The 17,457-nt window shown below is 39.2% G+C and overlaps 2 protein-coding genes across 9 annotated transcripts in view; one reads left to right on the top strand and one right to left on the bottom strand.

The window, feature by feature from the left end:
* The window catches only part of vps13a (vacuolar protein sorting 13 homolog A), a 39,151-nt gene extending 33,536 nt beyond the window's left edge, over nucleotides 1–5,615 (top strand). For 6 of the 7 annotated variants that reach the window (XM_029124454.2, XM_029124451.2, XM_034296239.1 and 3 more), the window contains 5 exons: nucleotides 214–498; nucleotides 3,200–3,285; nucleotides 3,978–4,101; nucleotides 4,371–4,445; nucleotides 4,620–5,615. In XM_029124454.2, coding sequence (XP_028980287.2) covers nucleotides 214–498; nucleotides 3,200–3,285; nucleotides 3,978–4,101; nucleotides 4,371–4,445; nucleotides 4,620–4,670 — 621 coding nt within the window. In that variant the 3' untranslated portion in view covers nucleotides 4,671–5,615. Of the gene's footprint in view, nucleotides 1–213; nucleotides 499–1,521; nucleotides 2,414–3,199; nucleotides 3,286–3,977; nucleotides 4,102–4,370; nucleotides 4,446–4,619 lie in introns of those variants that run through there. The other variant, XM_034296240.1, reaches the window with a different exon arrangement.
* A 664-nt stretch (nucleotides 5,616–6,279) lies between these two features.
* LOC105014514 (guanine nucleotide-binding protein subunit alpha-14) lies at nucleotides 6,280–16,965 on the bottom strand. Of its 2 annotated transcripts, XM_020052226.3 has the most exons (8): nucleotides 16,524–16,965; nucleotides 12,889–13,073; nucleotides 10,443–10,597; nucleotides 8,350–8,478; nucleotides 8,104–8,230; nucleotides 7,778–7,931; nucleotides 6,876–7,067; nucleotides 6,280–6,738 (listed from the first exon to the last, which is right to left on the bottom strand). In XM_020052226.3, the coding sequence occupies exons 1-8, from the start codon at nucleotides 16,654–16,656 to the stop codon at nucleotides 6,548–6,550; spliced, it is 1,266 nt and encodes a 421-aa protein (XP_019907785.3). In that variant the 5' UTR covers nucleotides 16,657–16,965; the 3' UTR covers nucleotides 6,280–6,547. The 2 variants fall into 2 exon arrangements, with proteins under 2 accessions (XP_019907785.3, XP_012992203.2); XM_013136749.4 differs by lacking the exon at nucleotides 6,876–7,067 and having other exon boundaries at nucleotides 16,524–16,963.
* Between the last annotated feature and the right edge of the window lie 492 nt (nucleotides 16,966–17,457).

Genomic DNA, 17,457 nt, shown 5'->3' with positions numbered 1-17,457 from the left:
TCCCTTTGACTCTGACCTCTTTGAGAGCAGACACATACTGTATGTACTGCTGATTGGCCATCAAACCTAATGTGACCTCTGCAGCTCCATTTGAAATTGTGATTTAGTGACTTTGTGTGGCGTTTCCCCCTGTATCTGTCAAATAAGGCATAAACAAAAATGCCTGAGAGAAATAGGCGTCTCTGCTCAGTCTAACATCTCTCTCCCCCACAGGGCTTCGTCAGCGGAATCACTGGGATCATCACCAAGCCCATTAAAGGGGCTCAGAAGGAGGGCGCGGCGGGCTTCTTTAAGGGCGTTGGAAAGGGCTTGGTGGGGGCCGTGGCCAGGCCCACAGGGGGCATCATTGACATGGCCAGCAGCACCTTCCAGGGCATCAAGAGGGCGGCCGAGACGTCCCAGGACGTGGAGAGTCTGCGTCCACCGCGCTTCATTCACGAGGATGGTGTCATACGACCATATAAGAAGAGGGAGGGTGTTGGCAGCCAGATGCTACAGGTAACATGAGTTCTAGAAGATGAAAGGAGCCCTTGATGGGATATTTCAGGTTTTTTGTGCACGCAACTACACAGACAAATCTCAGGAATTGAGCATTGTCCAAAACAGCTGTATGGATGATGATTCAACACTGAATGTGTTGAATAATCGTCATCCATTCACTTTCACTAAACAGAGGACTCTACTGGTCTGGACACCTAAAACTAAAGTAACCCTTTAACTGAGGCAACAAATGGAAGAAAAACTTTTGTCTTGTCAAAGATTTTAATTCCCCCCCCTAAAACGTGCTTGTGTTTTTAAAACATTTTCCAATTTGTGTCCTGATGAACACAGTGCCGTGCCTCATCACAGGGTCAGGGGTCATGTCAATATGTGTCCTCCCAAAAACATCCACTCCCACTACTTTTCTTATTGCAGCTCGTAGTCCAGATATATTTCCATCCTCATAATCTCATTTAACCCCATGTCCAAGGGACTCTCTGTCTCTAAAGGTCCCCTACAGAGCGTGACTTCTGTAAGGTCAGTGGAGAGGTGTACAGTGTAGGTGTTGTGTTTCATCCACCAGGGTAGTGACTGCAGTCATGGATTGTTATGTCCGATGACCTGTTTAGCTGATATGTTAAGTAATGTCATCCAAGTGTTGGAAAATATGTGAACCATTGAAATGTAGTCAAACAGGAACTCGACCAGAGTTTGGATCGATTCCGTTTCAGTTCAGTCGATTTTAAGTGGTCTGGAACTGGACCGTTATGATATATTCACCTGTGGATTGGGACCATGATGACCAGGAGCTGTGATGAGCCTAGAGCTCTGTTGGCTGTTGTGTAGTTTCTCCAGTTGTGTTTTCTAGCTGTAGCTTGAGTACCAACATGATGATGATGATGATGATGTAAACATTTATTTAATTGCAAACAAGATCTTTGTGGAACTGCTGACCGTACTCTGTGTTTGTCCCTCTGTGCGTGCGTGTTTTCTTTTTGTCTGTTCTGACATTGGCTTTGTCTGTTTCTTTCTTGTCCACAGAAAATGGTGCTCTACACTGAAGGGACTAGAACTGTGTGTGATGAGGATGATTACAAAGCGCTATTTAAATCAAATATATTATTGTTTTTATTATTGATGTGGTGGATGACTACTAGAATGGAATTGATAAGCGGCCCAAAATAACGCTTCAGGCTGTCATTGTTTCTGTGGATGCTGTGCTGTTTCGTTGTACTGGTGTTTGACTGGTGAAGTTATGTGATCATTGGCTTCAGTGGGAACAAGGTGTTTTTGGAGAGCTAGAGATTATTAGAGTTGTCTGTGTGTGACATTGCCTTGTCTTCTGTCTTGCCCCTTAATGAAGCAGGGCAGGCAGTGATGTTAAGAGACATGTAGAATGGAAATTCCTAAACAAGTTGGTTATTCTTTTTAATGTGCCCTAGCCTGGTCTGGCATTTTGTTTTAACATTCAATGCCTGAATAACCAGCTGTAAGATTATGTTTGTCCTCAGCTGTTTTCATATTTTGTATTGAGTTTTACTTGTTTTAATTAAACAGAATGTCTGAATTCTGTTTTTAAGGGCCCTCTTGCCTTGGTAATGTAAAACTGTAATTCTGATTACCATAACATATCTTTTGTCTAACCTCCTGCTATATCCTGTTGGAGGGAGGAGTCAGAAAACCAAGAGACTCGTTAATCAGGATAATTGAGTAAATCAAAATATTTGCTTAGAGACAGGGAGACCAGAGAGAAAAGTGTATAGTATTTAAATTCAAAGTTATTGGGTCTAGAGTTACCTAATGGTGTCTGTAGTCCTGCTTGTCATTTTGGCCCCTCCCTCTTTTAATAAAGGAATTTAAATGTGCTCAGTCATTCAGTCATAGTCACCATCACGGCTCTTTCTTCTGAATAAAGAGGATATTGAAACATCTATTTCATGATCTTCTCATCCTTATCTTTTCCTATCCCTTCATTAATGGTGAATTAAACATGCATTAAACTATTATGAGCAGTTTCTAAAGGGTATATGATTTGAGAGCAGTATGTCCTGTCACACTAGAGCCTGACACTAAAGCTTCCCAAAATGTAAATGGGGAAAATGAGTGCCATGTCCGGGTCTGGTTCTGCGGATCTGAATCTACAACGTGCGTGTAGTCTGCAGAGCAGTAAGCACATTTTGGAGATTGTCGGAAAATGACCGGCTTTTCGTCACGCTGCGGTTCACGTGTGCGTATTGAACCGTAGGGTGCGTGCCGAACGGTTTGATAACATACCGTGTACTGTTGAATCCCTGGTGCATACCCCTCCTTATGTAAAACCTTCCCCTGAAGGTACCACCGATCAAACATGTGTAAGCAACTGGTCTAGCACCGCTTTCTACAACCCAGTCATTTCAGAAAATGTCTCCCTTGAAGTAATTCATGTTTTCATCAAGTAGGCTGTTCAGACAGGGCCTGGATGTACGTCCAGCATAGAAGCCATTATCTGACCATGTAGATTAGTAAAAAGTACTAATCAGATCATCTTGCCAGTGTGAATGGTGAAAATCCTGAGGCTGATTTTAATCTGTGTGAAAAGGTACCAAATGACTCTTGATGTATCATCCGTGCAGTAGCATTAGCATGTAGCGTAGCATACATATGTGTTTACACATTCAATTTAAAGTATTTTCTGGAGAAAATGTTGGGGAAAAAAAACTGTTATTTTTCTCTCATTTAGAAAATTGAGAATGGACGGTTTGCCAAGTACAGATACTTTGCACACGCCAAAGTCAACGAGTCAGATTTCTTAATGATCACCAAAAGGTAAGAGAATGTTAAGGGTTTGCTGTTTATAAAGCAGTGGCCTCCTGCAGTAGTATGGAGTGTATGGATGTCACAATGCTGGAATTTTGAACTTTGGAATGATGGAAGAGAAATTCGACAAATCTTGATAACCATTTCCATGCCACAGTCTTAACACCATTAGTGTATTTTCTTTAATTACCAATTATTTTTCAAGAACATTCAATAATGTAATAGAATCTGCAAATACATGAAACCAAACAGTACTCGTAATGCGATTAGAAATAATCCTGAAATATAACGATTTAAAAATGTAAAAGAAATTATGTTTAAAACTTAAATACACTGCAGTGAGTGCCTGGCAGAACTTTCAGACTAAAGATAAGTCTACTAGCATGTATTGGAAAAAAATCTAGTTTCATGGTTCATTTGTCAAACATGCGTTTATAGTTAACACATTGTGAAAATAAATTATAATAAAAACAGACAATGTGTTAACTAAATACTTTTTAACTAGATTTATCTAGTATCATAACACTGCACTCCTGCTGTTATTTGTCCACTAGCGCAGAGTATTCGGATACATTCTCTAGTAAAATCAATACTATTGAACGTGTGAAAATAGATTTTTTTTATTGCTATTGATTTGGAATATTTTTTTTGTGACGTGTCCACCTATCGATGTCCTGAGGCTCTGTGTCTTGTCTTGCCAGGGGAATATTTTTTGTGACCAAAGGCACATTTGGGCAGCTGACCTGTGAGTGGCAGTATCTGTTTGACGAGTTCACCAAGGAGCCCATGATCGTAGAGGGGAGGCGGCTTCGAATCGAGGCCAAGGTATGTTCATCTGCGTGTTTGCAGTGACGTACAAACTACCAACACAACAAGCAAAACTCCCCAGCTGATTTTCTAAATAAACCACCATCTCTGTTCCCATGAATTCCCACTACTAGCTGAAAACCTCTACAAATGGACCCTGCACTTGTTTGCATACGAACTGTTTGTTCCTCTTCATTTTCTATTATTGTATATCACCCTATTTCTCAGAACTCGCATGTCGATAAAAGAAACGTTATCTTAAAATGTCTTTCCTCTATGTGTTTCAGGAGAGAGTAAAGTCTGTGTTTCATGCCAAAGAGTTTGGGAAAATTATAAACTTCAAAAGTCCAGAAATAGCCACGGTGGGTTTGTGCGAAATCCAGCTACTGCCAATTTCTGCGCTTGTTATAGATACACACCAAACAATGTTTGTCAGAGAGACACTGGCCTCAAGTGATTTTTCTGTTTCTTTCTGTTTAAGACTTGCTAGTGTAATGAATGTTTTAGTACTGACCTGCGATTGTGTTCATCTACAGTGGGTTCTTACCAAGCTGGAGGATGCCAGGGAGAGTCTACAGAAATATTGAATGCTCATTTCACTACAATCACCTACTGTGTGTGTGTGACTGTGTGTGACTGTGTGTGACTGTGTGTGACTGTGTGTGACTGTGTGTGACTGTGTGTGTTACATGCTGGTGGAGTAGGATGTGCCACCAGGTTTAATTCACATGGACTTGTCTGGATGTATTTTGACACAGATGGCACTATCATTATCACAGCTCTAATTTTCCTCATCAATGTGGCATTGTTCTTCCCTAAGCCACGAAATGCACACCTTAAGTTAATGTGGGTGACAGTAGAGTGGCTGTATAATATTAACCTTCAAAAGGCAAGTGATGTCAAGATGTGAGTGATAACAGTCACTGCTCTCATTCTAAACAACTTTGTGCCAGAAATGTCTTCTAAGTATACTGGTTTATTTCTTGTATTTTTTTTTTTAAGTGTACCTGGGGGAATTTTCTAACTGCCAATGCAACTTTAGAAGTAGTGCTGCCCATCAAATTACAATTACAGAGCACTGTGTTTAATGGCCTTAATGAGCTAAACACAAGGTTATTTTACTGTTTATATGAGACAAAAAAAGGTTGGCTTGTTAGCAGAGTCCAGTTCTAAATGCAAATTATTCTATCCCTGGACCCACACACCATTTCCCCCTATTCCTGACTCACACATTTTCTACTTTCGGCAAGCTATGACTGCACGTGATTGAAAAGGCATGCTATTTTTATACAGTATATATTCTGTGTGTGTGTGTGTATACAGTATAGGTGTATATATCTGTTGGAGGGGTTGCATCTCATTATTGGCAATTTTCAGGATTTTATACTACAGGTATGCAATGCCATTATTGACTTAATTATGCTATTTAAATAAACATTTATTGAAATTAACTTCTAACTTAATACTCAGACGTGTTAGGGTTGTTTGTGTTGGGGTTAATGCAACTAAATAAATAACTGTTTTGCCTTTAATGGTTGTCACAAGTGTTTTCATTGTCAGGTAGTAGGAAATCACTATTGCAGAATAAGTTATTCTGCAATTCTTTGAAAAAGATCACATCTTTTAGCATTGGATCTGTTTGTCTTGATAGACATTTCAAAGACATATTAAACAGCACACATTTATTTTTCAGTTCTTCTTGAAATTTTTAAATATATTATTCAGTGGAAGGTTTTGGGTAAATGTCCCTCTGGTTCATTGGAAAATTATTCCTCTTGTAAACCTAACATTATGAAGACCGATTACTTGGCTGAAATATGCACACTGGCCTATTTAGAAGTATTGTGGTCTTGTGAATGAATATATACATACACAATTTTTTTGAAGAAAGCACTTTTCTTTTTGTGGTTTTGTTGTTGTTTTCACATTTAATCAAGTGAAAAGGGGAATTCAGTGCCACTCTGCCACCATCACACTAACAGACAGTGAGTAAAGATATCATGAACAATGTTTTTTATTCAACTACTAGGACTAGATATGAAATCACTCATATTCACATAGCTACGGATGCATGACTGACCATCCATTATAGACAAATTATAGTTTAACCATGTTTTGAGGCTATGTAATGATTATTTACATTGTTGACGAACATTTGAGTTGATTACATGTTTGATTTTTGCTCTGGTGGGGTTTTATAGGTGAATGTGGCATTTATAACTTGAGTCCAATAATGATGGAGCCTTTTAACCAACTCATGTCTATGTACCATGACTTAGAGCAGGTGTTCCCAACTTTGTTTTTTTATTGGAAAATGGCGTGTCCCAGCATGATTTCGAGTAAACTAGAAATAGTTTGTTTCAAAGCTAGTTTTATTCAGTGTTACATAGTTTAACATGGAGTACATGCTACAGATCTGTGACCATGCTATATATGTCTTACTGACTGGAGCCCTAGATCTCCTCTAAACAATGCTGAACTCCTTTAGGTGGTGTTTGATAATGGTGTCTCTTACAGCAGCAAAGACAAAGCGGATGTTCTCTGTGTCTGTGGCACAGGTAAAGTGGGAATAAAGAGTCTCCTCTCTGTCTGTGTTCTGATCCTGGTACATCTTGAGGATGAACTCTCTGGCTGCTTCAGGGTCATTCTTTGGCCCTGGAAACAATTCAGATATGTAAAAATAAATGTAAGAATATCAGTCACACACAGACAACCTTCAATACTTGCAGTTAATTAAAGGTGCGCTATGCAGCATTTTCCATTTAAAATATTCAATAATTACCCTTACATACCATCAGTTAACGTTAAAAAAAAGTCTCTGGCAGTGTCCGGTCTGACACTCCTCAGTGCCATGCTTGCAAGTAAAACATAGAAGGCTGGGACGTTCATAGGCATGTGCTTCCTTGAAGGTGTGTGAAGTGAAGGCCAATGACAAGCTTTTTTGGGTTCGTGTAGCCTACACTGAACGCTCCAGAAACCAAAATCTACGGAAGCAACGCAAGCATAAGACAAAGCACGGAGTAAAACAAGGGTCAATTTTGCATTTCCTGGCGATAGCTGAAGTTTGTGAGAACGATGATTCAGAGTTGGCTACCTTTCTACTAGACAAATAGGTTACGTCACCTCATTTAGCTAGTTGGCTAGATAGTCAAGGAAACCTATTTATAAGTTACTAGATTGATGATGATGGAGAAACAATTATACTATGTAGGAAATCATTCAATATTCTTGTTAATTTTATTTGTATGAGCGCAGATAGGTTCCTCCAAAATCTTTGGTCGAGACAATAAGCTAACATTAGCTAGCTATGTTGTGTCCGAGCAGACACTCCTTGACGCAAGCGTAGCGTGGTGACGCCGGGCCCGGGGTGCAAGATGTCCTGAAATATGGCAATGCATCTAACGCAATACTGTACATAACCCAGTTTTAATTGGTTTAGCTGTTTACTTTGTTAATTATGTGTTTCTTAGTAATGGAAAGGACCCATCAACTTTAACCCCATTTGAAACAAAAGTCTGTGCGTTTATTGCTCCAGCATTGACTGGAGGAGACACTGCTTCTGACCGGTCAGTATGTTTGTAGTTAGAAATGAGTGTCAGATCCTAAAGGAGTAGTGGTATTCAACTCACTGCCGATAGGTGGCGTTAAAGTTGCATAGTGCACCTTTAAACACACAAACCCAACTACAGCTTACCAGTGTATTCTGGGAAGTAGTTTACAAGGTGGGAATGTCTGATTTTCTCCTCTAAGAGGTCGGTCTTGTTGAGGAAAAGGATGACGGAAGAGTCCTGAAACCAGGAACATGTGATGATGGTCTTGAAGAGGGCTTTGCTCTCCTCCATACGATTCTAGGAGAAAAAGCATGCATGTACAGTGGACAGGAGGACAAAACATGTAATAATGTGTAAGATACTTTAAAATGCGTGACTAAAATGTAAGCTACATTTTACACTACAGAATGTTAAAGTCAGTGGCTGCTGGCGAACCTATGCTCTGGTCATCATTCTCTGACAGGCTCACCTCGTCACATTCAGCCAACACCTGGTCATACTCGCTGAGCGCCACCAAAAAGATGATGGACGTGACGTTCTCAAAGCAGTGGATCCACTTCCTCCTCTCTGACCTCTGGCCCCCCACATCCACCATTCTGTCAAAACAAGTCAATGTTAGGAGCTGCTGCAGTACCTTGTGGGCAGTTTTTCTCTCAAACAGGACACGCTCTTAGTGGAGACGACGCTTCGTTGACAAAACCAAAGTGAGTCGCACCTGAAGATGACATTGTCCATGTCGAACGGGTACTCGATGATGCCGGTGGTGGGCACTCGGACCCTCAGGATGTCCTGCTGGGTGGGAATGTAGGAGGGATCTGCGATTCGGTTTAAGTCACTCAGATAACTGAACAACATAATGGGAAAAAATCAAGGCCTCGGTTAGAATCTAGATAAAATAGGGAAAGACACAAATGCATGCGTTTTCCATTCAGTCTCAGATGTTGCATCTAAAGAAAAGGGAAAGATATGTTGAATAAAAAATATAAAGGCAAAGATTTTACAGTTACTGCCTGTGTTCAGGTCAAAACCATGTTGAGAAGGACATGCAGTCAGCAGGCCAATTGCACATTCACTCGCTACTTCGGGTTGTGTAAAGAAATTGCACCTTCTTGAGTGGCCTTCCATTGTCTCCAGCACACCTGGGTAATGATTGTTATTTAATCAGCTGATCTCCATGTTTAGGCACGCTAATATGCTTTACCTCTCAGGTAGATAATCTTGGCTAAGGGGAAATGCTTATTTACAGAGAGAAACAAATTTGCGCAAAAAACGTATTAATAATTAGCTATGTGCATATGGAATTTTTTGGGTAAATTTAATTTCCAGTCATGTGGGGCCAACACTTCGAATGAGTTGTGTTAATATTTTTTTCTCAGTTTATTACAACTGTGTATAACTGATTCCTTGGTAGGCTGTTTCAATCATTTAAATGTATAGCTGAAATGTCTACTGCCCCATTATGTTACAGCTTATTTAATATGTTCCTACCAATGACAATGGAAATCCACAGCTCTGAGCCAATTGTCAGCGGCTGGAAAAATCTCTGTTTTACCACCCTGAAAATATAGCATTTTTTTTACCAAATGGTGTGTTTATTAAACAATGTCCATAATTCAATGAATTACACAATGTACAGTAAATATTTTAATCTTAAATATATTTCATTCATCGAGACCTGGTATGTGATCTAAGTGTTCCCTTCATTTTGTTTTGTGCAGTGTACATAATGTAAACTAACGGCAATTTTAAAGAGTGTAGAATAAGGAATATGAACAATATGGGTAGAAGTATTGAATATTATAAATAGATGTAATATGCCTATGAACTCTACATTAAAATATTCCAATGTAGCTTGGATGTACATAGAAAGACATCAATAGCATTTGGAATGTTCATGGGATCAATATGATCCTAGGTCAGTGTTGGTGGTTGAGAAACCTTATGGCCTGAGGAAAAATATTGTTTGTGAGTCTGGAAGTGCGTGCCCTAAAGCTCCGGTAGTGTCTACCAGACGGCAGCAGTGTGAACAGACCATAGCCTGGGTGGCTGTAGTCTTTGATGATGTTCTGTGCTTTCCCAAGGCATCGTGTATGGTAGATGCCTTGCAAGGTGACGCACTCCGCAGTCTACACCACCATCTGGAGGGCCCTGCGATCCGCAGCGGAGCAGCTGCCTTACCAGGCAGTAATGTAGCCTGAGAGAGTGCTCTCAATGGTGCACCTGTAGACGCTGGTGAGTGTTTGTGCAGACAGGCCAGTCCACTCAGGAAGCTCCGGCCCAAGTCAAACACTGATGCTACTCCTTTTATCTGTACTATTTGGTGGAGTCACATAGCTGATACACTATATGGCCAAAAGTAGGTGGACATCCCTAGTAATTATTGAGTTCAGGTGTTTCAGCCACACCCATTGCTCACAGGTGCACTAAATCCAGCCTATAGCCATGAAATCTCCGTAGACAAACATTGGCAGCACAATGGGTTGTAATGATGAGCTCAGTGACTTTAAATGTAGGACAGTCATAGGACTGACTTTGCCACAAGTCATTTAGTGAAATTTCTGGATCTGCCCCGGTCGACTGTAAGTGCCATTTGTCAGATAGCTGGTACTTTAATATCAACTCAATATTTGGTGGAGTCAGACAGCTGGTACTCCTTAAATATCATCTCACTATTTGGTGGAGTCAGACAGCTGGTACTCCTTAAATATCAACTCACTATTTGGTGGAGTCAGACAACTGGTACTCCTTAAATGTCTACTCACTATTTGGTGGAGTCAGACAGCTGGTACTCCTTAAATGTCTACTCACTATTTGGTGGAGTCAGACAGCTGGTACTCCCTACGGCGCTGGTAACACTCCTGCACACCACGGTCTCTCCACAGGCTCCTGATGGCTTCCACATGACTTGTCTCTAGATCATTCACCATGTCCACCTCCATCTCACTCAACATTATGGCATAGTCCTGAGGGGGAGGGAGCAAACCAGATGGTTGGGCCCTGCTTATTAGGAAACCATGCAAATCATGAACTATACATATACATAGGTACATATGGTATGCTTTCTTGCATGTTTTAAAATATTTATAGAGTTTAAAATAATCTTAGAAACAGTAATGAGTGACTGATTGATTTGTTGAAAACAGTGAAAAGATGATTCATTGATTGGACTCATTGGTATCCTGAATATGTGAACATGTGAATTTGTTTGGTGTGCCTAACTTGAACATTACATTGTATTTAATCATAGCATTTCAAATTTGAAATTATGATAGTCTGGAAAGTTGTTTTTCTGTCTATAGCTTTAAATTTTGCTTAATTTTGAGTCTATATAGGTAATAAAATGTGAATATCATCAAAAAAGTTGATTTATTTCAGTAATTCCATTCAAAAAGTGAAACGTGTATAATGTATACATTCATTCCACACAGACTGATATATTTCAAGTGTTTATTTCTTTTAACCTTGATGATTATAACAGACTAATGAAACTAATGAAAACCCCAAATTCAGTATCTCAGAAAATTTGAATATTGTGAAAAGGTCCAATATTGAAGACACCTGGTGCCACCCTCTAATCAGCTAATTTAAAGGCAAAGGCCTTTAAATGGTCTCTCAGTCTAGTTCTGTAGGCAACACAATCATGGGGAAGACTGCTGACTTGACAGCTGTCCAAAAGACAACCATTGACACCTTGCACAAAGAGGGCAAGACACAAAAGGTCATAGCTAAAGAGGCTGGCTGTTCACAGAACTCTGTGTCCAAGCACGTTAATAGAGAGGCGAAGGGAAGGAAAAAATGTGGTAGAAAAAAGTGTACAAGCAATAGGGATAACCGCACCCTGGAGAGGATTGTGAAACAAAACCCATTCAAAAATGTGGGGGAGATTCACAAAGAGTGGACTGCAGCTGGAGTCAGTGCTTCAAGAACCACCACACACAGACGTATGCAAGACATGGGTTTCAGCTGTCGCATTCTTTGTGTCAAGCCACTCTTGAACAAGACACAGCATCAGAAGTGTCTCGCCAGGGCTAAAGACAAAAAGGACTGAATTGCTTCTGAGTTATGTTCTCTGATGAAAGTAAATTTTGCATTTCCTTTGGAAATCAAGGCCCCAGAGTCTGGAGGAAGAGAGGAGAGGCACAGAATCCACGTTGCTTGAAGTCCAGTGTAAAGTTTCCAAAGTCAGTGATGGTTTGGGGTGCCATGTCATCTGCTGGTGTTGGTCCACTGTGTTTTCTGAGGTCCAAGGTCAACGCAACCGTCTACCAGGAAGTTTTAGAGCACTTCATGCTTCCTGCTGCTGACCACCTTTATGGAGATGCAGATTTCATTTTCTGAGCTACTGAATTTGGGATTTTCTTTAGTTGTCAGTTATAATCATCACAATTAAAAGAAATAAACATTTGAAATATCAGTCTGTGTGTAATGAATGAATATAATATACAAGTTTCACTTTTTGAATGGAATTACTGAAATAAATCAACTTTTTTATGATATTCTAATTTTATGACCAGCACCTGTATTATCATTATAGTTAACTTTTGGATAAACTGAACATTTTAAATTAAGGTTTTGAGTCTCTTTAAAGTTCATTCAAATGTCTAATTTTAAACAGTTACATTACCTTTAAAAAATTAATTTGTGTGGGTAGCTTGAATATGTGAACGTTATTTAGGTGTCTATAGATTTGACAAACAATCTAAGTTGGGTAAATGGGTAAACTCTGCCCATCTGTCAGATTATAAAAGTGGATTTCTACTGGTGTTGGATTTAAAGAGGTGAAAAATGATTGACTGTTTATCCATTAACTTGTGCTCTGTATGTGCTGTACTCATACTGTTCAATTACAATCAAGTTGAATTGAATCTAATTAAGGTATATGCATCTTTCTTCCCACATTAAAAGTATTGGCAGCTCATTTAAATTGTTTTATATTTATAAAGTAAAATAGCTTATGTCCCAAATATTTTTGAAAGCATTCAGGAATTCTGGACATGTGAAAGTTTGGTTTTGTGGTAATAACTTAAGCTGTCCAGCGAAAGGAATGAAATTATCTATATCTGAATAATTTGCCAGAGTTAACTTACAGCATTTAATATGGCTGGGACAATAGTGGGACAATCAAACAACCCAATCATAATATCAACATTTTATTCAAATAAGTGTCTCAGCAGTTGGTGCTAGTGGTGCATTGTTTTGACCTCACTCCATGAGTGTTGAAGCTGAGGCAGACACAATGTGGTTAGATTCTTGCCTCATTCTGAGCCTCCGAGTAGGGGATGTTGAGGGTCTGCATGGCGCGGATCATTGACTGCATGGCAGTAAAGATGTTCTGGTAAACCAGCTTGGTGAAGCTTTGCTTTTCCTCCTCTGAGTAGCCAGCGCCATGGATTAATCTCATTTGCTTGATGAAGGTGCTCTTCCCACTCTCTCCAGTACCTTACAGAGAGAGGAGAGATTCAAATATGGACCCATAACACAAGGAGCACCCTAAAGCACCATACTTGGCCTACTATTCCTAGCCCTCAGTGATGCTAACCCTAAGTTATAGGAGGTACTATGTTTGTAAATGCATGTTATTAAGCTATGTAGGTAATCGATTCCTTACTGATGAAAAACACTGTTTTTGTTGTTTCTCTAACAATAGTAGACACCTAGCAAGTCCCCAAGCTACAGTGGCTCAAAAGTATTCACCCCCTGTAGATTTCCACATTTTCTTACATCATTACATCAAAAAGGATTTAATCGGTAGTTTTTGCCACCGAACAACACAAAAAAAGTACAAGTTGAGGCCACTTTGTTCTAGATAGATTTACAATTGTGCCTTATTCTTGCCATTTCTAAATAATATACTCTATTGTGCTCTAGGGATATTCAATGTCTTAAAAATTTTCTTACCCCTGATTGGTGCATTTGAAAAACATTATTTTCCAGACTGGCTTTAAATGTTCCTTCATATTCATTATGTCATTCTTGTTAGGAATTGTACTAACCAATGTTATGAGGGACCTCCCAGAGACAAGTGTATTAAACCTGAAATCATGTGAAACACTAACTGCACACAGGTGGACTCCATTTAACTAATTATGTGACTACCAAAGACAATTGTTTGCACCACAGCTCATTTATGTGCATCATACCAAATCATATTTAAGCTCTCCAAGTTAATCCTTGTATGCAGTTATGCATTGCTTATTGGTTGAATGCTAGCTGGCCATTATCTTTAGCCAGCTTGGATTGTAGACTGCTGGAAGAGCTAGGAGAAGAACCTTGTTCATGGTGGTGGATATGTATTGTGAAAATGTCCTTAACAAGTATGGCAGGGTAGCAATATTCTCTTGTTCTGTAAACAGGTTTTTTGTGTTTTTCCTGAGAGGAAGTAAAAGACAGTCTCAATCCTGGCCACCTTGTATTAACAGTTCCTGGAGCCCCTCAGGATTTAAAAGATTGGGATAATTTCTGCCGACTATAACCAGAATCTTTGGCATAACCCATCACAAACTAAGTTCTTAAACTAATTGTATTACATTGGGTTAAAAGAATATCTTAGACCTCAATCTCAACTTGAGTTTTACATAAATGGTGTCGACAAAATTGGCTGGTCAGGTATCATGGACAAGTCAATAACAAAGTTATGAACATGGGGAATGGTATATCTGTAACAAAAAGAGGTACTGCATTTTTGTTGTATTGGAAGGAGACAAATTATTTGTACAAACAAAACTCTTTGAGGAAAACTGTATGTAGACACATTTGAATTAATTTGACTTACAAAAACGGACCTGTCAATTCTTAATAGATCATTGGTAAACATGATGTTAAATGTTTTATTGTATTTTGATGCTAGTGGTATGTAGACTATGTATAATGACATTGACAATTATTTACATATTAAGTAATCACAATTATTTTTAATTACAAAAAACATTTATTGACATTATTAAAATGCACATAATATAAGCCTGTTTTACTCCAACCTTTATTAACAATTTAGATGTTAACAAACACTGTAGTTTCCCAAAATGTAGTTACAACTAAAACACTGAAATCATGGATGGTCAGACTCTGCTTTTGAAGCTGTAAAAATCTGAATAGTTACAGCACTCCAGATCCATCCCTTAACTTTTATGAAAACACTTAACCACACCTATTGTTCAAATGAATACCCTACCTTTAAGGATATGGACTGCCCTCTTTCAAGTCTGGTGACAGACAAGACCATTGCAAAATGTCGTTTTTGCAGCCAGGTAAAATACAGGCAAGTTCTGATTTGTGATGTGGGTTACAGTCCCACTTCCAGATCCACTTGCATCAATTAGGCTAAAATAAATATATTGTGAATAATGATGAGTAAATGGGTAAAACAAATGTTTCCCCCTCAAAGATTTCAGTTTGTTTTTCAGTTGAATTGTTCACATTATACGTCACATTGAAAGTGGAAAAAGTTCTAACAGGATTTATCTTTGTCTCATTCTTTTACATCACAAAAACCTGGCATTTTAACAGGGGTGTGTAGACTTTTTATATCCACTGTATGAGAAGTATTTCTATATTTCTCATAAGCCCTTCATTTTCTCATGCTAGCCCCTTTTTTTTGTGTATTTACAGTACGATTCCATGAGCATGGACGATGCAAATGTGATATGATACTCACAGCTTTTATTTACATGGCTTTGCATAAGAGCATAAGCATAGCTGACCAGCTACCTGTGAATACAAACAGTTCAGTGTGGCAAAGCCCCAAGGCCAGCCATGAAGATTTCGTCACTGACAGCTTCACAGTTAGTAGACAGCAAATTAGGCTATTCTCTTAGTCAACATTTAAAGAGAGGCCATCCCATTATTATATATAAATATTTTTCCAATTGTATTATCTTGTTGCTGATTGCCATACCACCTGCGATCTGACTATCAACATTGTTCAGTGGGCTTTGGATATTTTTTGTGTGCTATAGCCTAGATGTAAGTTATGTAACTTATGACAGGAGAAACTGTGAAGTGCTCACATTTGAGGAACAATGTTTATTCCAAGTTCAGCAAACAGTGACTGCACAAACAACATAAACGGATGCAGGAAAAGCAAAAATGTTTTTAAATGCTCTCCCATGGACACATTAATATTACTAGATATACTGGGAATGTCTTGTAACAACTATCAGAATGTTCTATTATCCTCAGCTGACTTAACCCTCGTGGCCAGGTGTGGTCCATGATTTACCTACAGTGGAAGAAACACTGGGTGGATTCGTCAACCAAATAATTGGGTTACAGCCTTTGTTTGATTAGGTCGTTTTTATTTTTCAGCATTTTGAGCTGTTTTAGCAATGAACAGTAACTGTTGGATTCAAGTCAATTAAATGCAGTCAGATGTTATATAGGCCTAATAATGATACACAGCAAGTTGACCAGTGCTTCCAAGTGTTTTTTGGTTAACATTTCTTATATAATTTAAGCAAGTTTCTACATGTCGTCATCCACAAAATGTTGGTAGGTAACGTAGAGGTTAAAGCGTCTGTCCAGTAAAATAAAGGTTGTTAGATTGAATCCCTTAGTCTCCAAATCGGGCTTTTATCCCTGAACAAGGCAGTTAACCCTAATGTTCCTAGGTAGTTGCTGTCAATAAGAATGTGATCTTACGCAACATGCGCAACCATGGTCTATTAGATACATTGCACAAAACTAATGCTTAGTGTAAATATTCTGCATTCTTGTTTTGGCACAAAATTCAACTGTTAAAACAACCCACAGCGACATTGGTTACTTTGTGTGTGTGCGTTGTTTAATATATATATATTTTTTTATATATATATATATTTAAGAAACGTCAAGGAGGACATTGGCTATACACTAAGTAGACTCCAATGCATTTATTGATGTGACGGCTCTTACCTAATAGCAGCAGTTTGACCTCGAAGCGAGAGTCTCTCTTGTCCCGTTTCAATTGCTTCTCAATCTCCAGATTAATTCTGTGATTCTCCCTTTCTTCCGCTGACATGCAACATAGAGCCATCATCACCGACATAGTCACTATAAAATCTCACTAAAGGTTGCGCTCACTGGGGCAGCAGACACCGCCGTCCAAATGGAACGCCAACCTGTCAATCCAATTCCAGTTCCCCCAAAGTTGGAACACAGAGGAAATAAACGAGCATTGTATTTTTAAACTCCAGAATTGTATTCTCCACACTTTCCGATTTAGGAATAGAAACGTCCTGCTCCAGCGGTAGTAGCCGACCGCTACGAAAGTTTTACAGAGTAAACGTTATGCTCGCAGTACACTGGTGCACTTATAGGCACATCAAGAACTGAATCAGTGGAGACAGTCATTTACACAGGGGCGGGGCAGGGACAGGCTACATATCTGATTGAGACTGGTGACCTATCAGTTCTCAAAATCAATCAATACAATTGTACAAAGCCCTTTTTACATCATCAGTTGACTCAGTGTTTTTGCTGAAACCCCAAAGAGCAAACAATAACAAGAATTCATGCACAGTGGCAACTCTGTATTTTGGGTTTTAAAAATAGCATTCCAGTATGAGCAGAAAGTAGTACAGTAAAGATACATCATTGCGGCATGTCATTTTCATCCTTGTCATGTCATACAATAAGTGCCTGGGGGGTTTCATAGGTCGGAGAAAACTGGTCAGCAGTGTCTGGGGTCGCTGGGTCGGTTGTCAAAGAACCTGTTGAAGGTCGGGTGTCTGCCAGCTCCGTGGTGATAGTTTTTCAGGTGAAATTGCTCTCCTCCCAGCACTTGTATATACATACTGTTGCATAAAAATGAGATATTCCTATTCCATCCACAAGAGATTAGGCCACA

The sequence above is a fragment of the Esox lucius genome, chromosome 13, assembly GCF_011004845.1.
Source record: "Esox lucius isolate fEsoLuc1 chromosome 13, fEsoLuc1.pri, whole genome shotgun sequence".
Taxonomy (NCBI): domain Eukaryota; kingdom Metazoa; phylum Chordata; class Actinopteri; order Esociformes; family Esocidae; genus Esox; species Esox lucius.
The sequence above is the reverse complement of the archived record's forward strand: the minus strand, read 5'-3'. Positions and strand labels throughout refer to the sequence as shown.